At 46.5% G+C, this 25567-nt stretch overlaps 1 protein-coding gene across 2 annotated transcripts; it reads right to left on the bottom strand.

Moving 5' to 3' along the window:
- Positions 1–5440: 5440 nt before the first annotated feature.
- LOC123138032 (uncharacterized) lies at positions 5441–18397 on the bottom strand. 2 transcript variants are annotated; one of them, XM_044557924.1, is made up of 4 exons: positions 18075–18397; positions 17400–17692; positions 16463–16641; positions 5441–6105 (listed from the first exon to the last, which is right to left on the bottom strand). In XM_044557924.1, the coding sequence occupies exons 1-4, from the start codon at positions 18233–18235 to the stop codon at positions 5563–5565; spliced, it is 1176 nt and encodes a 391-aa protein (XP_044413859.1). In that variant the 5' UTR covers positions 18236–18397; the 3' UTR covers positions 5441–5562. The 2 variants fall into 2 exon arrangements, with proteins under 2 accessions (XP_044413859.1, XP_044413858.1); XM_044557923.1 differs by having other exon boundaries at positions 16463–16698; positions 18075–18384.
- Positions 18398–25567: the final 7170 nt, after the last annotated feature.

Raw genomic sequence — 25567 nt, 5'->3', positions numbered from 1 at the left:
CATAAAAGACAGATTGTGGGCAAAGGTTCAAGGATGGATAGAAAGGTGTATGGCCTCGTCGGGGAAGGAATTTTTTATAAAGTCTATTGCCCAGGCGATTCCAACTTACTCTATATCTTGCTTCCTGCTACCTCGAGGACTTTGTAATCAGGTGAACACAATGCTTCGAAAAAATTTCTGGGGAAGTAAGGACGAAAAAAGAAAGACGGCTTGGGTTTCTTGGGAAGATCTCACCATGCCAAAGTACATGGGTGGGTTGGGATTTAGAGATACTGAGCTATTCAACCTTGCTATGCTGGCAAAGCAAGGATGGAGGATACTTCAGGAGCCTGGCTCACTCAGTGCGAGAATTCTAAAGGAAAAGTACTTCCTGTCAGTTGATTTATTGAGCGCAGAACTTGGATCACATCCGTCACAAGTATGGAGAGCAGTACATGCAGGTTTGGAAGTTTTAAAGCAGGGGCTTATTCGAAGGATTGGTAACGAAGAGTCCACTTCTCTGTGGAACCAAAACTGGATTCCAAGAAACAATATGCTGCGAGATTTGCACCCTATTTCAGCTAACCCGCCGGTGTTGGTATCGGAACTGGTCGATGGACCTTCTAGGAAGTGGAATCGAGCTGCTGTGCATGAGCACATGAGCGCTGTTGATGCTGATGCCATATTAAATATACCTCTGAGCACTTCGGCGTCTAGCCATTGGTGGGCATGGCACTACGAGCGCTCTGGAATTTTTTCCGTTCACTCCGCTTATCGCCTCCTGGTTGACACAAAACGACGTAGGGAGCACTGGCTTGAACAACGTGGAGGTGTGTCAGATACGTCCGCAAATCAGATGCGATGGCAGAAGTTATGGAAAGCAAACGTCCCTGGGAAGATCAAAAATTTTGCTTGGAGGTTAGCGAGGAACTCTATTCCGACTGGTGAAGTACTAAAACAGCGACATATCTCTGATATTGACGGCAGAAATCACATATTTGACCTGAGGCAGAAATCAATTCACAAACTGACCTGCTTTCAAAAAAAATTCACTTTGCTGACCCTTCGGTGTGACGCCCGACAGCTAGGCGTCGCACCCTACTGTGCAGCGCCCATCACTTAGGCGCCATACTTGCTGCCAGCGTGGCAGCCCTGGTCCAGCTGCGGCCCCACACGCACCTGTGCAGCGCCTAAGTCTTAGGCGCCACACATGTAATGTGCAGTGCCTAGCTCGTGGGCGCTGCACAGTCTGTGTTCCACTTGGGCTGGCCCCACCCTTTCTCCCCTCCCACCCCCACCCCACACACCCCCACCCCACCCAAACCCTAAGGCTTGCGGCCCTCCTCTCTTCCCCTCTCCCCCCCTCTCAAATCCTTCTCAAATCTTGCAAATCCGGAGTATTTGACCGTGGATTTCGAAGCCAACCCCTCCCTTAAGGTAATCTCCTCCCATCCCCTCGTTTTCATCCATAGGAATTGTCACATTTGCTCAAATCTTGCTAGTTTGGGGAAAAACCCTAGTTTTGACTTGGATTTGCAAATTTGTGTTGAATGATGTTATGTTTCTTTGCTAACTTGGGTTGGTTAAGCTTCCATAGTATGCTAGGGTTAGGGTTATGTGTGTTTGATGTTGGTGTTAGGGTTATGCTATGGTTATGGTTGTTTTATATGTTAGGGCATATGTGTGCAAATATTTTTCTTAAGTATTTACTTGATATATGTGTGTTTTTGATTATTGTAGGGATGGGGAGAACATGTGTTTATGTTCATCATGTGGATAGAGAGGCCTTTTTGAAAGGCAATGTTGAGACGGACCCGAATGAGCTTGACATGGTGTTTGAGAGTAGTCCTAGCTATGCGGAGCTTTTGGAACAAGTGAGGAAAGATTTGACAGGACGGACCCAAGTGACGTTGTTGAGTTCGAGGGAAGGCATAATGTTGGTTTTGGAATGCACATCCGTTGGAAGACAATGCGTGTGAACTCCGAGCAACGTTGGGTTGCATACAAGGAGACGGTTGCCGAATCTCTAGACAAGGCTCTTGAGTTATTTGTCTCCAAGAAGGTTGAGTCTACTTTGAATTTAGACTTGAACCGGAACCAAGATCAAATGAGTGAACCTCAATTCACGCAACAAGATTGGCCAACATTGAGCCCGACTCCAAACAACCAAAATGAAGGTTTTGAAGAGGAGAATGATGAGTACGAGGAGGATGACAACGAAGTTGACCTCCATGACAACAATGTGGGTGATCTCGACCAATATCATGTGCAAGAGACAATGGACCAATCCATCCCTTTTTCCCGTGCATATGCATCGGACTCGGATGACGATGGTCCCGATGAAGAAGTTGATGAGGAGGGGTTCACGCTGAAGGAGGCCGAAGCATTCAAGAAGGTATTCGGGCGGGATCCCAAGACACCATTGTTCAAGGATCTTAGTCTCGCGGATGAAGCCGTTGTGGATGGTGGCAAATGCATATCTCTTGGAGCTAGGCCAAGTTCTCACCGTGATTTGAAAGACGGCAAGAACGGGATATATCCCGGTTGTGAGTTTCAATCCTTCTTGGAATTGAAGATGTGGCTCGACAACTACTCGGTTACACATTATCGTCCACATAAAGTGGCCAACTCGGATGTTAATGTGTGTTACACGGTCAAATGTGAAGTGCCAACATGTCCATGGATTGTGCGTGCAAGGCCATGGAAAGGAGGTCCCACTTGGCGCATAGTGAGTTGTCTACCAACTCACATGTGCCGGCACAAGAATGCGGATGGCAAGCTTGTGCACCAACAACACAGACAACTCACGTCCGAGTTCATTGCTTACAGGCTGTCCAACCAAATATCCACACTTCCAATAATGAGCATCAAGAGTGTCATTGACCTTGTGAAAGCCATCTTTCATTACAAGGTGAAGTACGGCAAGGCATGGAAGGCGAAGCAAGCCGCATTCAAGATGTTGTATGGCAATTGGGAGGAAGCATACAACCGACTCCCTAGGTTGTTGTTAGCTATGGCCGCCACAAACTCAGGCATGGTTCACGTGGTTGAGCCTCATGGGCACCAAACACTCAACATCTAATATATATCTAAAAAAAACTCAACATCTCACATATAGCTACAAAACTCAACATCTCATAATTATCTACAAAACTAGGCATCTCATATATATCTAAAAAAAATAAACAATCTAGGTTTAACTAACAAGAATCATATACTACCGGATATGACTACACATCCTCCATCACAACACCGAAAGAGTTTCCACCTAACGAATGAACACCGGATATGAACACCGGATATGACTACACATCCTCCATCACAACAAGAATCATATACTACCGGATATGACTACCAATTCTTTTGGTTGCAATGAATGTGTGCTCATTCTGAAACACCGAAAGCCTGCCTTGACCACATTTGAACAATAGCATTGCTGCCTTGTCGGCTCTCTGCATACTTGTAAAACTAAATAAAATTTTGATAGTTGTTTTCAAAGTACTTGCCATTGATGAGAAAAGGATTCCACATTTGAAGGTCAGACCAGGAAATGGCTCCTGAGATGGATGACTTATCATCTCCAATTGCAATATTACATCAAAAAACTTAATCTGGAACACCGAACGATTTTACGGAGAAAAAGAAAGGGAACGGAGGAGTTTACGTACTAGGAAGGATTGGAGATCGAATCCAGGCCTCAAAACTTCAAATCTGAGAGGGGGTGTGGGGGGGATCTGAAGGGGGCGCCGCCGCCGCCGCTCTCTGTGACAACAGAGCAACTGGAAGAACTGCCTGGGAGGGTCTGGCCCGATGCGGGCTAAGTCAACGTGCAGCGCCTAAGACACGGGCGCTACAATATACACAATGCGGCGCCTAAGTCTTAGGCGCTGCAGTGCTGTCTGTGGGGCCGCAACTGGACCAGGGCTGCCACGCTGGCAGGATGTGCAACGCCTAAGTGATGGGCGCTGCACAGTAGGGTGCGGCGCCCAGCTGTCGGGCGCCACACGAAAGGGTCAGCAGAGTGAATTTTTTTTGAAAGCAGGTCAGTTTGTGAATTGATTTAGGCCTCAGGTCAAATATGTGAAATTTCCCGATATTGACACTTGTTTTTTGTGCAACACTGAAGTGGATAGCTATAGCTGGCGCCATGCACTAGTCGACTGTCGCATGTCCAAATGTGTTTGGGCTTTGTTCGAAGAGGAGCTAGTTGAGCATATGATCTCATGTAGGGTCACTGATGCGCGGCTCTGGCTTACAACGATGCAGGGCTCAACTCCTGAACAAGACTTTGCAAAGATTTTAGTCACGCTGTGGGCAATTTGGTGGGCAAGGAGACAGGCTAAGCATGAAGAGATCTTTCAGAGTCCTTTATCCACGTTCTCTTTTATTCAGAGGTTCTTGGCTGAGCTGGAATTAGTGCCAACAAAGAAGTTACAAAAGCCAATCTCAAATCCAGGAGCAGCCACAAAACGTCCAGGTGTGGCAAAAATAAACGTAGATGCTGCAATCTCTAGGAACAATGCAAAAGGCGCAAGTGCAGCCATCTGTCGCGACGACCAAGATAATTATCTGGGTGCGTCAGTGACAGTCTTTGATGATCTTATTGATCCTGAATGCTTGGAAGCCCATGCCTGCTGTGAGGCTTTTGCTCTCGCTACGGACTTACAGGTGAGAAGGATCAGAGTTGCAACGGACTGCCTGTCCACTGTTCATAATTTGTCCAGGAATTTTATGGGCTGCTCGGCGACAGTTATCAGGGATATCAAGCAAAGAATGATGCTTTTTGATGAGCCAGAAGTGGTGCATGAAGCTAGAGAATCGAATTTTGAAGCTCACGACTTGGCAAAGGCCTCGGCCTCTCTTGCCGCTGGACGGCACATTTGGTTATCCACAACTCCTACTATTTTATTTGTACCAAACATTCTTGAAGTTTGAATAAAGTGGGGTAACCCCTCAAAAAAAAAAAAGGCACCTGCAGCGTAGAATAGGATTTGCCGAATGTATATGAATATGAATTTTTGCACATATGCAATAGACATGTGGGAGAGTGTATACAAAAAAATTTCTAAAAATCAAGGGGTTATGAGTTCGAATCCCGCCGACGCAACCTTTTTTTGAGTCTTTAACAGATAAAGGAAAAATAAATATGCCAGCCCAGCTCACGCGGCTGCAGGCACCGGTTAGGAAAAAGGGCGCCTGCAGCCGCGTGAGCTGGGCTGGCACATTTATTTTTCCTTTATCTGTTAAAGACTCAAAAAAAGGAAAAACAAACCTTCTAGCGGTAAATCCCAGCTAGCCGTAATTTTATTTTTCTAAAAACCAGGAAAAACAAACCTGGACAGGTGTCAACAAGGAAGAACCATCGCTTAGAACTGGAATTGCACGATAGGAGCCCTGCTTAGCCACTTTAATTCTTCTATATATTTATATTCAAAAGGTACAAGTATACAATAATAAACAATTCAAAAAACTTTTTTATAATATCTTATATTATTAATCCAAATATTCATGGTGCATACAACCAAATCTCATGGAAACATATTACAATAAATTGGCGCAGCAACAGACAGGATATCATCTGGTTCAGATAGTGGACCAATACACTTTTACCGTGATAGAAGCCAACTCATGCTTTATCTGACGTCGAACACATCCATGTAGCTTAGCTTTGAAGGAACAACAACGCTCAACACTATTGCTACCAAATCTGAACTTCAATTTCATAACGGTGCCCGACGTGACTGCAACCACAAATCTTCTCAGGCCACGCGACTGATCAATAGTACCATGAAAAAGAGGAATTTCTTCATAGTTCTCCACAATATAAACCAAGGAGCTCAGAGATAAACTGAAGCCACTATGTACTTCTGATACGACAACTTCTATTGTTGCCTCCACTGCATGCTCAACATATGCTAAAGATATGTCAACTGTGCCACATTTGCCATTAATGCGATGTTTGATTGGTCTCCATGGTTTCTGATCATAGCATGCTATTGCTCCATCAATTAGTTGAAGATCGTCCTCCTCTTTCCCTCCATTCTTGACCCTTAGATCAAACTCGATAAAAACTGGGGAATACATTTCAATGCCTCTCTTAGGACCAGTCATTTGAATAAGAGAACCCTATAAAAAGTACAGTTATTGTTATGAGTAGTTCTATACTTAGCAAACTAAGAAATATCTAAAAGCAGAAATGATATGCTGGCAATGTGCTAACTGTTTCAAAAAAAAAATGATAGAATAAATCCTAAATTCTTTTAGTTTAGTTATGTCCCATGTGAAAATGATTATGCTCCAATTAAAAAATAAAACAGCAGTAAGAAATCTAGAATGCAAAGTTAGTTACCGACAAACATGCATGTTGCACACACAAATTCAGATACTATCAAAGAGCCATATCAACTCCAAGCTTCATTTATATGGACTGAGGCGAATCAACATTCACACACAAGAACCTGTACCCACCAACATCCGGTTAAACTATCCGTAGGAGAGAAGACGGAATTGCAGTTACAAGAATACACAGAAAAAATGGTATTTTATACATGCAAGGTCTAAGACATTTGTCATGCTGGTATCAAGGTTGTCAAAATCTTAGATTCTGGATCGAATCAGAGACTCAATGATAGGATCACAATCATATAACGAATGTAAAATATACATTTTTTTCAGATTCTGCAAAAATAAAAATATTGCATTGTTCCAAGTGTGCTTCGAGTGCTTATTATTTGTTAACTTGAGTGTAGATTGTATTTGTCTTCACTAACCCTCTTAGACATGGGACCTTAGTCCATGAACCAAAGCGGTCTTGAAATCTGGGGGCCCGGGCCAGAACTAAAACTCGGGGCCCCTTGATATAAATACCATTTGTGTGTTTGGTAATGTCAATTGCCTGAAAGTGGCAATGCTCAATTTTCCTGTAGAAATATGCAGCACACGGAGTACGTGTCGAATATTGTTGTGGGTGCCGGGTGATGCGGGGTTCCTGGTGGCGAAGAATAGGCACAGAGGAATGACTTGGGCGGCGGACTGACGAAGGAGATGGTATAACGACCATAGGGATTGGGATCACACAGGACGGGAATTGGAGCAGGTGAGGAAGGAGAGCGGTACGTGAGCTGCAGAGAAAGGGGTGAGAGTGATCCAGAATTCTAAGCCTCTTTTTTTCTGAAAAATTAATTACAGTGGGAGAGGCTCCCCACTGACTTCCTATTAAGTCATCAGATCCCAAAGTAACCACAAATTATATGAGTTAGGGGGAGGGGGGAGGGGGAGGGTGGGTTGGGGAAATTAACAGAGGCTATACAGTCTGTACAAGACGAAGGAAGAAAAGAAAGGACAAAACACAAACTAAGCTTAAAGGGCTAGCAGAAAAGAGTCAATTAAGGGGTGCAATTTGTTGTGAGCTCTTTGTCTCAGCAGATCAAAGTCCTCCTTGAGTCTGGCTAGCCAAGATGAATGTGAGGGCGGCACATTTCTGAATAGCTTACCATTCCTCTACTTCCAGATCCCCCAGGCAGCCACAGTGAATACTTCCATGAACATGGGTTTCCTCCAGGCCTCTCTATCATCATGCATTAGTTGAAACCTGTCCAGAGTGTCTGGCCATGTAATCCCCAATGTGTTCCAAAAGTTGGCAGCAAAATCGCAAAGGGAAAGATGAACCGAAGTTTCTTCTGGAGGTACTGTGCACAGGAGGCAATCACAATTATCATCGGCTATGGCATCATTTCTCTGTTTCAGCATATTCCTCGTGTTCAATCTGTCCACCAGTAGGAGCCAAACAAAGACCTTCCATTTCATGTTGCTACATGATTTCCAAATCCATTTGAACACCTCATCTGCCCGAGATTCCCTGAAACAGAAAGAATGGTAGCGGCTTGAGGTGTAGTCTCTGGCCCATGCGCACTGCCAAACACCACGGCCACCATTCCCAGGATTGATCGAGCAGACACTTGCTGAAGATCAAGCACTTCCTGTCTCACTTGGAGGGACATAGGAAGGTTGAAAACGTCATCCACAGATGTTTCCGTCAGCATGGCTTGGACAGATATGTTCTCCTCCGTAGCAAAAGAAAAGGCTCAAAGGGTGCAAGTTGCGAGCAATGTCATCCATCCAAAGGTCTTTCCAAAACAGAACTGTATCCCCGCAGCCCACCTGAACTTTTGTGATGCCCCTGTATATGTCTGAGCTGCAGCACATCTTTCCACCAGAAGGATCCACAAGGGTCAGAAGCATGGGGTATTTTGTCTACATAGTATGTCTGACCAGACAAGCTGCACCCATGGAACATCCTGTTTATTATAAAATTTATGCAAGAATGTCAGAAGTAAACCTTGGTTTTGGATCTTAAAGTTGACCACACCAAGGCCCCCTTTCTCTTTGGGTTGGCACACTGAATCCCAAGCTGCACCCATGGAACATCCTGTTTATTACAAAATTTATGCAAGAATTTCATAAGTAAACCTTGGTTTTGGATCTTAAAGTTGGGCACACCAAGGCCCCCTTTCTCTTTGGGTTGGCACACTAAACCCCAAGCAGCGAGGGAGTTGCATTTGATGCCATCCTCAGTTTTATTTCTCCATAGGCAAGTGCGTCTCAGCTTATCCAGATGCTCGATCAACTTCGGAGGGAAATTCAGAGTACACATTGCATATATGGCCAGAGAAGTGAGGACAAAGTTGACCAGAGTCAGTTTGGCTCCATAGGGAAGCAAACAAGTCGTAGTCACGAGCCTTCTCTCCATAGAGACAACTAGGGGCAAATAAGATCCATCACAGTTGGTCTGGTGGTTCCAAGAGGCAGGCCTAGGTAAGTGAACAGCATTTGGCCGATAGTACAACCAAAGATATCTGCTAATTCACTGGCCCTGGCCGGCTGAACATACAGTGGGACAATGGTTGATTTCCGAAAGTTGATACGGAGCCCAATCGAATTCGCATACTTCAACAGAATATCTTTCATTCTTGTGGCCTGAGTAGGACATGCAGGCAGAACCATAATCGTATCGTCAGCATACTGCCTCCAAGGATTGGATGGGCAAAGAAATACCATCACTGGCCAGTTCCCTGTTAATCATCGATTGCAACAGGTCGGCAGCAGGAACGAAGATGAGAGGCGAGAGGGGGCCTCCTTGCCTTACACCACGTATACATGTGAACTGCCTGCCTGGTGTTCCATTCAAGAGCACAGAAGATTTAACAGAGGAAAATATGCACTTGATCCATCCAAGCCCCCTTCAATCAAACCCCATATGTCTCATAATATCGATCATAGGCACATGTTTGATGGTATCGAAAGCTTTAGCAAAGTTTTAGTATCATGATTTCTCTCCCAGATGCTTGACATTGATGTATGATTTCAAAAGCCCATGCTAAACAGTCTCATACAGCCTCTCGATACACAGCGCACAAGGCCCCTTAACCACACCGCCTGGACGCACTGGTCATACACACACGCTAGCAACGACTAGTCGTCCTCTCCTGCAGATGGGTCCCACTCATCTTCTCTCCATGCTTTGCCTTTTCTCTCTTCTACTGCACCGGTGCTTCCTTGTCAGCCTCCACTTCAGGCCTCTCCATGCTGGCTGAAGGGGAGTGTGTGACATTTGCCCCCCCCCCCCCCCCCCCCCAACCCCCCGCGCCGAGAGCGAGCCTCGTCCCCAAGGTTCACATCCCACTCATCTTCTTCTCCACGCTTTACCTCTTCTTTGTACTGCTGCTTTCCTGTCCACCTCCACTTCAGGCCTCCATGCTAGTTGAAGGGGAGTGTGTGACATTCGTCCACCCCCGTCCCCTTGAGAGGGAGTCTCGTCCCCAAGGTCCACATCAGGAAACCGCTGCTGGAGCACATTGTAATCTTCCCAGGTTGCACTGGTGGGCGATAGAGTAGCCCAATGCACGAGTACCTGTGGCACTGCCGCGTTACCTTGCTTAATGAGACAAAGTTCGAGGATGGCCTGGGTTCCAGATCACCGATAGTGAGGTCTGGAGGAGCTGGCAGTTGGTTGAAGACCGGTGTGTAATCCACCATGAACGGCTTGAGCTGCCAAACATGGAAGGTGGGGTGAATCTTGCTTTCCGGTGGTAAGTCAAGCTCGTAGGCAAGGGAAGCAACACGGGCGACGATCTTGTAGGGCTAGAAGAACTTGCACGCGAGCTTTGGCCAGGGCCTGTTGACAACGGACTGCAAGTACGGCTACGGCTTCAACAACACCTGGTCACCAATGGCGAACTCTTGCTTTGTGTGCTTGCGATCTCCTTGATGCGGTGTTGAGCGCGTAAGAGGTGTGATTTGCGCATCTCCGTGAATTGATGGTGCTCTGCCGCGAGCTCTTGCGGCTGGCATCTTGGCATTGAAGAGGTTGGGCAAAGCGCCAATGTTTGGCTCCACACCATGGAACGCCTTGAACGGCGTGCAGCCAATGGCACTATGGTGACTGTAGTTGTACCAACTCGGCCATCAACAGCCAACGCTTCCAGCGGCGAGGTGTGCGGCGAGGTGTGTCGTGGACGACGCAGTGCAGGTAGTGCTCGACGCACTGGTTCACCCGCTCGCTCTGGCCATCCGTCTGCGGTGATAGGCGGTGGTGTAGAGCAACTTGGTGCCAACCAACGCGCGGTGCGTGTAGTTGGATAAGCGGTCGACAAACACCAGGATGACGTCGGTGCCGTCTGTGCGGGGTAGGCCTTCGATGAAGTCCATGGTAAAATCGCTCTAGACGCGCGCTGGAATGAGGCTGCAGGGTTCTTGTTGGATGAACGTGCTCATGTTTTGCTTGCTGATAGACAATGCATTGTTTGACAAACTCCTCCACCTATAGCTTCATGGTAGGTGAGAAGAATAGATTCTTGAGGCGAAGATAGGTTCGGCGACTATCTGAATGGCCTCCTACTGCGGTAGCATGGAGATTACTCATAAGCTTCATTCGCAAAGCAGTGTTATCTCCAATCCACAATCGTCCTTTGTGCTTGATCATGCCTCGATCCAACTCATGGTCGTGCTTGTCTAGGCTCTGAACTGCTAGCGACTTCAGCAGCTTTGTAGCTTTGGCGCCGGTGTTATAGGAGTTGTGCACCTCCTGTATCTAAGAGAGTTGACATGTGGAAGCTGCCATCAATGTGAGCAGGCGCCCAACCAACAATAAGGAATCAGCCCCCGTGTTATCAGCTCCACGCCTATATTGAAGCCCCCCAAGCTTTGCCATGGCTCTGCATTGGAGTTAAGATCCCAAGCGTTGTTCTCCCAATATACAAAGGCTTTTGTGGTCCGTCACTATAGTGAATTGGCCACACTGCAGATGGGCGCCATCGATCCACAATATCATAACGGAAAGCTTCCGGTTGTTAACGCCCAAAGCGCGACTGAGGAACGCAATTGGTGTCCTTGCTACATCAGGACGGCGCCAATGCATGTATCGCAGGCATCAATCTCCACAGTGAATGGCGGTGAAAAGGTAGCAAGGCGAGGATGGGGCTGGTGGTCATCGCTTGTTTCTATTTCTAAAAGGCATGCATTGCTGTCTCAGACCACTGGAATCATTTTTTTGCTGAGAAGAACTGTCAGTGGCTCTGTGATGACGTTGTAGTTGCGCACGAACTTTCGGTAGTAGCCTGTCAGGCCCAAGAATGCTCGAAGCTCTATTGGTGATGAGTGACGACGGCTGCGACCAGTGGTTGATTGTGTTCGTATTCTCTGCCTTGGTGGCCACACCGACAGCCAATATTACGTGGTCGAGCTAATGAAGAGTCAAGCAAAGGAGCACTTGGATCGCTTGGCATAGAGCTGGTGCTGGCGCGGGCTGTTGAACACCTGATGAAGATGGTTCATGTTCTCGACGAAGGATGTGTTGTATGTCATGTCGTCAAGGAAGATGACGACGAATTTTCGCGTCGCCCACAGTAAGACGGAGTTCATCAAGCACTGGAAGGTTGTTGGTGCGTTCGTGAGCCCGAACAGCATCACCTCAAACTGGAAGTGTCTGTGGTGAGTCTTGAAAGCCGTCTTCGCCTCATCATCCGCGCACATGCGTATTTGGTGGTAACCCTTGCAAAGATCAACCTTTGGAGAAACAGCGCGTGCCGGCGAATTCATCAAGGCGCTCATCAACGATCGGGAGCGGAAACATGTTCTTCACAGGGATGTCTCCTTGACGAGGAGCACCAGTGCGGCGAAGGGACGAATGCTCGTGGTGATGAGGCTTGCGGCAAGCATTTCAGCCATCTGACGTTTGTTCTCGTGCTTCTAAAGAGGCAGAGTGGCGATAGACACACATTCGATGGCGACGCACCGGCTCCAATGGAATCGCTTGATTGAACACCATCTGTGGCGGCAGCATCTTGGGCTCTTAGAATGCGTTGTCGTATTTGTCGAGCGCTTGCAATGGTGGCGGTAGTTGCTCGTAGTCGACAGTGGCGAGCGCCCACACCTCGTTGCCTTGCAGCCATTTGCAGAGTTGATCGACACGGATCTCCATGAAGGCAGGCGTCCTAGGCATAAGCACCTCTTAAACCTCGATGTTGTTGACACCTTGGCGGAACTCCATTGTCTTGAGGCGCCAGTGGCAATTCTTGGGAGTGAACTGGGCAAGCCAGTCCATGCCAAGGACCGCGTCGTAGGGCGCTCAGCTCGAGGAGGCCTAGAGGCGCATGTCGCTGGTGAAGGTGTGGCCCTGGCACCACAATTGTAGGTTGGACACGCCGTTGGCAACACGGACCGAGGACACGGCCTACACGGTGCACCACATGCACTCCACGAATGCCGAGTAGACGAAGGTATAGGTGCTACCAGAGTCAACTAGAAGCAACATGACTTGGTTGCCCACCATCGCGCACAGACGCATCGTGCCCGTCAATTCTGTACCGGTGACTGACAGCAATTGCGCTCCGCTTCCTCCTCCTGGATTCGTGCTAGCGCGGCCGCACATGACACGCTTGTCGAAGCATGTTGTCGAACACCCGTGTGCACCTCATCGTCTAAACCAATGATGAACTGTGAGACGAAGAAATTTTTTATTCAATGTCAAAGCGCTCAAGAGGTACATACACGATTCAAACGCAAGGCAGGAGTCAGTGACGATCTGCTTGAGTGGTGCAGACTTGTGAAGCGGGTTGTCAAAGTCGTCTTGGCCGATCTCCGTGTGGCCGAACTTCACATGCACCGCCGCTTTAACGTGTTCTAGTCGCGGAGTTGGTGTGGCCGCTTGTACGCCTGGCACCAACCAAACGGCGGCGTGACCCTCCATGTATAATATGGCTACCGTCACACACTGCTCTGGCAGAGATCAAAGTATGTGTGGCAGCGATCGAACCAAAGGTGCAACGAGTCACCCCCGAAGCGCAAAAACTCGTGCTTCAGTGGCTTGTGACTAAGGACGACAATTTTACCCATGGGCATGGGTACCCGACCCACATGGGTAGGGTATGGGCACATTTTCGAGCCCATGGGCGCCCGGACCCTACCCGGCTAGTCGTGGGTAGGGCATGAGTATGATTTTGTGCCCATGGGTACGCCAAGACCCTACCTGATTATCTTACTGGTGGGCCGCATGTGTTATGAAACCTAAGCTACCGAGTCATTGTATTTAAGCTTGATACCCCCTCACCCATCCTCCTCCCAGTAACCAATTTCCCAATCATAGGAACCCCTCGATGGCTCTTGTGCCTCCACCATACATGGAACTAGCAATTGCACCATCACTCCTGGATGTTACGTTGATCTTCCCGATGGGTACCCATCGGGCATGGATACCTATAGCTATGGGCATGGACATGGATATATACCCGATGGGTAGGAATTTACGACCATGAGAAACATGGGTACGAGTATGGGACTATTTTACCCGCACCATACACTACACATTGCCATCCTTGTGTGCAGCGTCGGTGGCGGGGATTGGTGGTGGTCATGTTGACCACATGCACGATATGTCGGTCCTGCAAGGGCGATGGGTGTGGCGGGAGGTGGTGGAGGGGAGGCCCATTGTTGGTGAGGATTGTGGCCCTGGGCATCGTCGACGTCGACGCGATGGTTGCCTCCTGCGTCGCCTGATGATGTTTGACCGCATCGCGACCGTCATCGAAATCCACCACTTGAGTACCCAACTGCTGCACTTCGGTGGCGAGAGAGGAAATTTTTTGGAGCAGCTCCTCCAAGGTTTTCGGCACACCCCTTCAATGGCTTGCAAGACGATCTTTATCTATGTAGATGGCGTGGTAGCGGCGTTGTCATGGCTGCCCCCAATCAAGCCTACCTTGCTTGGGATTTCGTGTTTGGTCGCCGGAGCAACCAAACACCCTTCGAAGTGGATGTTATGGCTCAATCAAGGGGGTAAGGCACAATGGCGAATCAGAAACCTCTAAATACCAAATTTGTGACAACCCTAGAGATTGGAACTGGAGCAGGTGAGGGAGGAGATCAGAGTGAGAAAGGAGAGTGGTAGGTGAGATGCAGTGGAAGCGGTGAGAGCGATTCAAAATTCTCATACATCCTCGATATAAATCGCACAACACCCCTCTTAACCACACCCTCCAGTTGGCATGGGTTCACTGGTCATATACACACGCTAGCAACAACTAGTGCTTTGCAGCTTCATCTGTTCTGCTACACTGGTGCTTCCCCGTCCGAATCCACTTCAGGCCTCTCTAGGCTGGCTGAAGGGGGATGCACGACAGATGGCTTCGGCATGGTCACGCGATAGCGCGGCGTCTGCCACAGGTGTCTGCGAACGGCCATTCAATCAGCGCCGAAGGGTAGGTCAACTAGGAGGGATGAGGAATACAACGGTAGGGGAGGGGGAGCTATTGTGCCAACATTTTTAGGCAACTAAAGAATAGCCATGCCCATAAAATTACACCATACATGCAAAGAATATGGAATGGTAATATGGTATGCCTCTGTGATTGCCCACTACACGATCCCTACTTGCGTCTGGTGAGAGGCGCTCAATGATGTTGTATGTGTGCTTAGATGGCCTAGGGACTGGATCATCGGAGAGTGCAGCTTCAAAGTTCATCAATGGCTCGCATCGATGTGTCGCGACTAATGATCGACGCCAAGGGGAATAGCCGAATCGAGATCGTTACTCTGTGACCCCGCAAAGAGAGAGATCGTCGCTCTGTGCTCGCAAACTCACAATCGAAAGGGAAGGAGAAAACAAAGACAATGTGGACTCATTTACAGGCCCTATACCTACTATCAACCAACTTCCTGCCTCACTGGGCCATGGTCCACACGCTACTACCTGCGTACCTGGATGCCCCCCCGGGGGGATTTGGGGGCCGGGGTGGCTGCCCCTCCTGCCCCTGCTCGGGACCAGCTCTGCCATGAACTGAACCGACCAAAGCGAGAGCATGTCTTGGACTCCTTAAGGTTTACCTTTTCTATCATTGGTCTTGTCTGTCATCCCTTCCCACTGCCCACAATCTCTCTATAGCCGATCGGCAAAAACCCCAATTAAGCAAGTGAAACAAGCAGTGAATCAAGTCGCCTAGGTAGTCATGGCATTCATTATTTTTTCATTTGCTGCTCATTTCATTCCTTGACACGATTATCTCGCATAACCTATATGGCGGCTACAGCGTACAAGTGTTGCTCCAAGAACGTTAGTACGAGCCCAACCCCAGCAAGCCAGCAACGACACAACATGCACAACCTGAGGATGTATGCAACAATTAATTGACTTGAGGTCCGGAAGAAACAACACCAAGATGATATGCATTTGCTAATGTCAGACTTGTATCTAAATAATGGTGTGACAAAATCATTGAGCGCCCCCTTTTTGATCGACTACCTAGATTAGGGAGTCCCACATCCATTCAAAAGCCACCCATGTTTCAAGAAGATGATAATAGAGGTAAGGCTGCTATTTTAAAGATATTTTGCTAAGAAACACCACGGCTATTAGAGTTTGCAACATATACCATCCTCTACCGATCAACCCCAAGGGAGTGATAGGTGTGACTGAAGGGACACTAGGGCAATAGGCCAAATGGAAAGGGAAGACAAGCAAGATGTGATAGTCCATACACCACACCACACCACACAAAAGAAGAAAAACATATGTCCAGGCTACTTATATTCCAACTGTACTGCTTTCACTTTTGGCCATCATCGTACTTACATCCCAGCACAATTAAAATGAGCTCAAGGAGACCCATGTGCATGAGGTTGGGAGACTAGTCCCACCATGCTAGTATATAGGGTGAAAAAGACCAACATATGCATGTGGTGGTCTAATAGCATCCAACATCGGGTCAACCATTCTCATCGGTTAGAGATGGATTCCATTTACCCAAACAACACAAAATGCTAGTGGAAAACTTTTTCCAAGTTAAAAAAGAATTAACACCCAGAGAGTACATAAAAGGAGATTAAGTGGTATCTACTTTCAGTTATTTCTTCTATGCATGCATGCGATAGGATTGAAACATAAACAGAATAGTGTAACTATTAATGATTGCAGATAAGTATAGAAGTGCACCTGCTGTACAGTGATGGGATCGTCTCTGCTATGATTTAAAACATAGTTAAGCATGCGATCCCTCTCATCCCGTGCTGCTATGTATCCATATAACTGGATTGGGCCATTATTGCTGAAACACTCTGCCAGCGTCAATGAGAAAAACTGCAACATGTGCTGTGGAAAATGCATGCAATTTTCTGCATACAGTAAACATGCTTCGGTTGGCTTACATAACATCATTGGCTCCAAGCGAGCTTCACCGAAGAATACATGTTCCATAAGAATTGTTAGTCATACGATCAAGAAGTTATTTACTATAAAAGAGACACAAAAATCACAATTGTCAGACATATGGGCTAGATTTTTTTATGGAGTTCTCAAGTTCTCCTAGATTTCTTTGATACTTCTAGACATCATTGCTGACAGAGTTTTTTAAGTTTCCAGTATATAGTACAAGCCCAAATTGTTAATACATGAACAGATTCAAATTCAATGTCCCACGTGGATTAAATTTGTACGGCCCAAGTTTGAGGCGGAATACCTGCCCAATATAACTTGGTGATATAAGGCCCTGTTTGTTTCGGCTTTAGGCAGCAGATTCTCATAGAAAATTTCAGAAGCTGGAATAAACAGCTATATGGACTCAGCTTTGCCACTGAAGCTGGAACTAGATTCGGGCCATTTTTAGTGTAATTGCCTGAAGCACATCCAGGTGTACTTCAGTGGCAAAGCTGATTCCAGTGAAGCGAATCCATAGGTGATTCGAAGCCAACTGAAGCAGAAACAAACAGGGCCTAAGTGCCATCATAAGGCATTCTCGCATGTAGACTTGAGCTATGAATTAAAAATCAGGTTTGTTTATAGATTCACTAATAAAAGCTTGTGCAGCAAATAATCAATCAAGAATATGGATAAAGGGGTGGAAAAAGGAGATTCAGTCATTGGAATAACATACTCTCATTACGGTTCATAAAATCGATATCAAACCAGTCTTCCTTCAAAATCACGTTCTTGTATATGGCACCATCACGGTGGCTGCTATTCGGAAGGATAAACGGAACCCATACATCATCAACCACCATAGGATTGCTACTTGTGACAATTTTCCTCCTCATTGCCGTATCAGTGCATTTGGTAGTAGTTGCCTTATTCCTCATCTTTGCAGTGGCAATGCATTTGGAGGTGCCACAGGTGAATGGGACGAAGGTGTGCATTTTACTCTCCAAGCTCCAGGGGGTGCAAGCATGGCTATCACAAAAGAACATATATGGCCAATCTTAACATCCGGCTCAAATAAGATGTATGCTACCATAGATATACTTTTAGATATAAAAAAATTAATCCTGATAATAGCAAAACAATGATTGATTTTTGTATTTCAAAATACTTATTTCAACATAATAACAATTTTAATCCGATAAATATAGAACACTTTTAACTAGGCCTAAGGCGTTAAAAAGGTAAAATAGATTTATTTCCGTTCTCAAAAAGTACTGCGTTTCTTAATATTAGTATATATGTTTTTCGAAAGATAAAAAATTCGGTCGGTAAGAATCAAGATCCAAAAATCCATCGCAGGTATCACTGACACATGTTCAGAAGTAAGAAACGAAAGGAGTCGAGAACAGACCGGGAAAAAGGATGCAGAGGATGTGCAGATGTTGAGGCGATGAGTCGAGCGTCACGCGGGGCAAGCGCGGGGAGCCACCTGAGGGAAGACATAGCGGAGCCGATTTTGGAGAAACTACTGCGTTGGCAAAGTCTAAGAATAGATCGCGAGAGGCTTCGCATCTCCGCCGCCGCGGTAGTCCGGACGCCGGGGGTGGAGGTAAGAAAAGGGGAATTAGGGGCGCTAACTCGCTTCACCAGACCGTCCAACGAGCCCACGACCACAAGCCTCCCCGGAAAGCGGAAAATAGAGGGCTAGGGTTTGCATCTCTCGACAAAAAGGGGCTGGTAGGGTTTGCATGGAACGGCGGCCGCGCCGACGATGCATCGTAGGGCTGCAAGAAACCCGCTCCAGATCTGCTCGTATTTCGCCTCGACTCGAAAAAAAAATGTGCTAGAGTATAATCATCCTGTGTAGATAAGTCGAGAAATAAGCTGATTTTATGTATATACTCACTCCATTTCTAAACATGAGACTTTTTGAAGATTTCAATATGAACTACATATAAATGTGTGTATACATGTTTCACAGTGCCGGTTCGCTCATTTCGCCTCGTAAGTAGTCCATATTTAATTAAAAAAGACCTTATATTTTACGAAGGAGGGGTAACATAGTACAGACGCAACCACTCATATATATACACGCATACACTCAATCCAACACACACGCACACCCTACCCCTATGAGCACCTCCGAGAAAATGAGCCGACATATCATCTTGAGATTTTACGAAGTCACTGTATGCGTCTTGCAGTCGACGAAAACATCGCCTCCTATTGAACGAGCATCGTCGCGCAGTCGACATGAACGTCTACTCCCACTGAACGAGCATTGCCAGAAATTCTGAAATAAATTCAGAATAAATGCGAGCACCAGGATTTAAACCCTGATGGTTTAGGGACACCACTGTTGTGGCACCCCGGCTCAGAGAGACCGGAACGCTTCGTATTCCAGCCTAGGGATCAAGTCTTCTGAAATACGGCACTGCTTGGCATAGAATAAATCAGCTCTTTATTACAAATACTCTGGGTACAAGGGTTCGAGTATTACAACGGGATATCTTGGCACGGTGACACTACGCCTGCCCAGGGTAGCTCTATGCTAGCAGCAGAACAACTCGAAGAAGCGGAATAACATCTAGCAGCGGAACAACAACGACGGTGATGAACTTCACTCCACAGGGACTCTGGCTGGAATGTGTATCCTAGCTCGCAAACTCGAAATCCTCGACACGCAAGCAATCACGGGATGACCTGCAAACTGGAATAACACGCCAAGTGAGTACTTTGAATGTACTCGCAAGCTCACCGCAACCAAAGCAATTAAGACAGACAATAGCATGGCATTTATAGGTTAAAGATCAATGATGAATATGATATCATTAGAACAATACGAGATGAGTATGGCATGAACATATGAACATGATGATACTAGCATGCAACATGTTTGAAATATCATGATTCAGCTTACTTTGTTCGGGGTTACCTCATAACCACCACATAGATCAACTTACCATCGTGGACATCACACAATCATCTCAGGTTCAACCAAGCTTAGTATTAATAATACCATAGTGATCACAAGACCACAAGGAGCTTGATCTTTACCAGGGTTCATCATATGACACCATCACTATCAACCAACTTTGGTATCCACGATACCACTATGATTCTCTCGCGATCACATAAAGATCAACCAACTTCTTTCATCATCGAACCGGGGTTGTTTATTTAGTCAGGTTATTATTACTGTTGACCTATAGTGTGACCTACTACGAACTGGGCCCATATCCACGGGTGTGGCTATCGATAGATTATACACTCTGAAGAGGTTAGTACACTGTACCCACACCACAGAACCCATGGCCTCGTGCTTCCATTCGGGTGGACCAACGACATTCCGACAAAATCAATCTATTGCATGGCACTCTCCCGGCCACTCCGACAAACTCTCATTTGAGCTAAGTCATGGGTGGCCTCGGATGCCACCCTGGACATCAAACGGCCACCGTCGTGGCAAAACTAAACTAAACGGTCCCAAACGGGGACAATGGTACCATACAACAACGGGCACACAAGGCTTATGGCCGCCTACCTGATCGGGGTAGCGCGTGCATAAAACCTTCCCTAGTTGGAGGCATAGGCAGGAGGCATGACAATAGACCGCATTATGGCCTTCTCATACAGGCAAGTGTGGTTGCACTAGTCAACTCAACTCGATGGCACTATGACTCAGCCAATAGGTGTTCAAGTTCGATTAAAGTCCGGTTAAACTTGAATGAGGATGAGCTGAGTCATAATAAAATAGCATTATGAAATGACAATGCATATGAGCATGACATCAACATGAACATGGATAGGCAACATAACTATTTTACATATGAAGCGTTAGCATCAACAATACTAAAGCACTTAGACTACTAGATGCAAATGAACATGGCATACCGATGATCATGAAATCACGGGTACTTTTCATAATAGACGATAACCATGCATAGAAGAACAACACTATCACTAGCATGAAATAAATACCAGCATGAAATACGAGAACGATACTACTAGCAAGTAGCCATATAACTAACAGGGTGCATAAGAGCATAGCATGATGATAAGCATGGATCCACAAGCATAATAGAAACAGTAATAAAAGTAGTAAATGAGAAAATAATTATTAAATATTCAAGTGGAAAACCATGGCTCTGCAAGGCCATCATGCAAGTGGCTACTGTGGCTTGCCTGGGGATGATGGATTCTCCGAGAAGAAGTGTGGTGAAGTCACAGAAAGATTCGCTGAAAACGTTTCTCTCTCGGATGGGGCTAAATAAGGGCAAGGGCAAAATGGTCATTTTCAGTATGTGACAACATAGTGAAAATAATACCAACAGAACGAGCTCGGCGAGACAAGAACATGGGCTTTGGAATCATCTGATTCGGAGTTACGATCGCTGAGATATGAGCAAATGAAGACTAGGGACCAATCTATAAAAAGAATCTTCGCAAAGAGGCCTTTGGCTAGAAAAACTGAAAGCGTATTACTGAGAATATGTTTACTTACAGAGAAAACACACTTTAGGCCGAAAGAGAAGAAAAATATGCTTTCTGGGAAACGCCTCCACTTAAGTAGCACGCCCGGCCAGCTGAGTCGATGACAGGCGGGGACCACCCGATCTCTCTCTATCCTCCCGCCTCCTCCTTCCTCCCGACGACTGATCGTGGAACAAAGGGATGTTGCGTGTCGGCAACGATTCCCGGCGGCACGGCCCACCTCTGGCCGTGATCCGGCCATCGGAATGCTCAGGGGAGAGCGGCGCTACCATCCATGTAGCGCACGGGCACCGAGGACGACGGGAGTGAGGGCTACCTTGGACAGGGTGGACGGTGGCTTCAAACGGAGTTGGACACGGCGCTCCGGTCGTAGGGAAGGAGTTGTGTTGTACTAGGGATGCTAGAGGGAGTCTGGAGAGGGCTCTGGTGAGGTTTGGAGGGGGAATGGAGCTCCGGTTCGTCAGAATTTAGGAGGACCGAAGCGGCGGCCATAGCGGCAATGGAGGGGCAGGAGAGCTCTTAGGGCTCGGGAAAATGGCTGGGGAGGCTTCTGGGAAGGAGGCGAGGGCGATGATGAAGAGCAACGCGACTGGGGACGACTTATATAGCCAGGGCGAGGTGCCCGTGGCTGAATGCCGCCGCTCGGGTCCGGCCGATGCTCTGGCAGGGATAAGGGCTCACGAGGAGGCGTGGATGAAGGAAATATGCCCTAGAGACAATAATAAAGTTGTTATTTTATATTTCCTTATTCATGATAAATGTTTATTATTCATGCTAGAATTGTATTAACCGGAAACTTGATACATGTGTGAATACATAGACAAAACACTGTGTCCCTAGTATGCCTCTACTAGACTAGCTCGTTGATCAAAGATGGTTAAGTTTCCTAGCCATGGACATGTGTTGTCATTTGATGAACGGGATCACATCATTAGTGGAATGATGTGATGGACAAGACCCATCCGTTAGCTTAGCATAATGATCGTTCAGTTTTATTGCTACTGCTTTCTTCATGTCAAATATATATTCCTCCCACTATGAGATTATGCAACTCCGGACACCGAAGGAATGCCTTGTGTGCTATCAAACATCACAACGTAACTGGGTGATTATAAACATGCTCTACAGGTATCTCCAAAGGTGTTTGTTGGGTTGGCATAGATCGAGATTAGGATTTGTCACTTCGAGTATCGGAGAGGCATCTCTGGGCCCTCCCGGTAATGCGCATCATATGAAGCCTTGCAAGCAATGTGACTAATGAGTTAGTTATGGGATGATGCACTACAAAACGAGTAAAGAGACTCGCCAGCAACGAGATTGAACTAGGTATGAAGATACCGATGATCGAATCTTGGGCAAGTAACATACCGATGACAAAGGGAATAACTATATTGACATTGTGGTTCAACCGATAAAGATCTTCACATAATATATGGGAACCAATATGATCATCCAGGTTCCGCTATTGGTTATTGACCGGGGAGGTGTCTTGGTCATGTCTACGTAGTTCTCGAACCCGTAGGGTCCGCATGCTTAACGTTTGATGATGATTGGTATTATATGAGTTATGTGTTTTGGTGACCGAAGGTTGTTCGGAGTCCCGGATGAGATCACGGACATGACGAGGAGTCTCGAAATGGTCGAGAGGTAAAGATTGATATATTGTAAGGTTACATTCAAACACAGGAATGGTTTCGGGAAGTTTCCGATAATTTTCGGAGTACCGGGAGGTTACCGGAACACCCCCCCCCCCGGGAAAGTTAATGGGCCACATTGGCTTTAGTGGAGAGGAGAGGGCAGGCCACAGGAGGTGGCGCCCCCCCTGCCAACCCGAATTGGACAAGGGGTGGGGGCGCGGCCCCCCTTTCCTTCTCCCTCTACACCTCTTTCCCCTTTCCCCCCTCGTAAGAAGGAAAAAGAGGGGGGGGGGAATCCTACTAGGAGTGGAGTGCTAGTAGGACTCCCCCCTCCATGGCGCGCCCCTGGTGGCCGGCCTTCTCCCCCTCCTTTATATACGGGGGCGGGGGGCACCCCAAAGGCACAACAGTTATTCTCTTAGCCGTGTGCGGTGCCCCTTCCACCGTTTACTCCTCTGATATATAGTATCATTGTAGTGCTTAGGCTAAGCCCTGCACGGATCACATCACCAACACCGTCATCACGCCGTTGTGCTGACGGAACTCATCGACACTCTGGTAGATCAAGAGTTCGAGGGACGTCATCGAGCTGAACGTGTGCAGAACTCGGAGGTGTCGTACGTTCGGTACTTGATCGGTTGACTCGAGAAGACATTCGACTACATCAACCACATTAAGTTAACGCTTCCGCTTTCGGTCTACGAGGGTACGTGGACACACTCTCCCCCTATCGTTGCTATGCATCTCCTAGATAGATCTTGCGTGAGCGTAGGAATTTTTTTGAAATTGCATGCTATGTTTCCCAACAGTGGAGTGACGAGAGAAGGCAGAGGATTGCACCAGAGCAGAGGTGCAGCCAAGGGAGAGGAAGAAGAGGACGGGGTGTAGACAGAGCCAGTTGGGGCACTGTGCTCCCATGGGCGTGCGGTGGCCAGCGCCAACAAGGAAACTTCCAAAGGGGGAGAGGGGTCCAGGGGAATGGCGACAACAAGAGGAAGCTCCTAGACATGTCTATGTGTCGAGGGCATGAGGGAAATGTCCGGGGAGGAGGGGCCCAAAGCAAAACAACGTTGAGCTCGCGTCCATGGACAGGCTACACGATCACCGTGTGAACATGGGCTCACGGTGCACTCTGTCATGCCACAGGTTACCTCCTGTGTAGTCCATCGACATTAGGTTCCCTCTGAGGTGATATTTTAACAAAAGAAGCCAAGGGTTGATTGGATATCTCAGAGAAAGTTTGTTGTAGCAAACTTGTCCTAGATGATGTGATAAAATGAGATGATTAAATGGATTAAAGAGATGTAACGGAGACTTACGACATGAAGGACTACAATCCTGTGAAGTTTGAGATGATTTGGACCATGATTTAATATAGTTGCTTTACAACTGCCTAATCTGGTCCATAAACAAGATTAGGAATTGGCACTCACATAGAATTTTGAAATGGGATGAAACTTGCTAGAGGGAAGTTATTTAAGCATGATAAGACATTGTAAAACTTTCATGCCATTTGGACATGCCAAAATGGTACTTCCTTCACAGTGGTCTTCTATGGACAGAATATTGAGAAAATTGTAGGAAAATAATGTCTTGATGAAATTATCCCAAATTTGGTGGAGAGAAGTTATGCAGGAAGGATCATGCTCTGGTAATTTTTCATAATTAATGAAGCAATATAAAATATAGTTGCTTCACAACCTGAAAATATTGCCAGAAGCAAAGATTTGAAGGTGTGATCACATAGATAGTTGGATGGAGCTAAAAATTGGTTGAGTGTCATGATTTGAGTATATTGAGGATCTTGCAAAATTTCAAACTCATTTGGTTATTCCTAACTAGTACTTCCTTCGCCAAGGCTTCCATCTGACAGAAACTTTGGAAAATTGCTGAGGAAGATTGGCTATGCAAATGGAGCTGAATGGCATGAGGCAATTATTTGGATGTTAGAGTATGCCCAAAAAGTTTGGGAGCAATCAAGAAAATATAGGTGACACTTCCTTCACAAAAGGCCACTCTGGACAAAATTGAAGACTGAATATTCCTGAATTATTTTTGAACTGGACAAGGAAAGATTTTGACATATTTTTGGGATATATGACCCCAAAAATTTATGAGAATTATTTGGGAATCTTTAGAGTGACAGAAATATAGGTTGCTTCACAACCTAGGGCAAATAGAGTTATTCCTTTAATAGAAAAAGGAATATTCCCAAGAAAAGAATTTTAGGATTAGGGATAAGATGGAAATGACATGGTCTAGGGATGGATTTGAGAGTGACAAGCCACTTGAGATACTGAGAAGAGATGATCTTCCCAGGTTTCAAGACCACAGAGCCATAGAAAAGCAATTTCAAATAATATCTCAAAGAAATTCAAATGAAAAAGGAAGGGCCAGAAACCAGGGTGTTACAAAACTGTCCACCTAACCATCCAACCACATGTTGGTTCGCAACGGAAGGAGTAATTAACTAAATAATATTGATATATCTTTACTTTTTTACCTACTATTAAAGGGGTGATTGTTCCTTACAACCGAACTTTTGTCTATTTCGTCTATCATAGTAACTTCATACGCCGGGTTGGTTCGTTTGTGCACCTCGCTCGCCCAAACGGACGCACACGCCTTGACGCGTCTCGATGTGCCCCCTTTGCATAAGTGGGCCTCGAAGCAATTAATTGGGCTAGCTATTTTTTTCCTTATCCTTAAATCAAAAAATGGACCCCGGCTATTTTTGTCCCTCGTTCGTTGTGGCAAGAAAAATAACTAACAA

This window comes from Triticum aestivum, chromosome 6B (genome assembly GCF_018294505.1).
Source record: "Triticum aestivum cultivar Chinese Spring chromosome 6B, IWGSC CS RefSeq v2.1, whole genome shotgun sequence".
NCBI lineage: Eukaryota > Viridiplantae > Streptophyta > Magnoliopsida > Poales > Poaceae > Triticum > Triticum aestivum.
The sequence above is the reverse complement of the archived record's forward strand: the minus strand, read 5'-3'. Positions and strand labels throughout refer to the sequence as shown.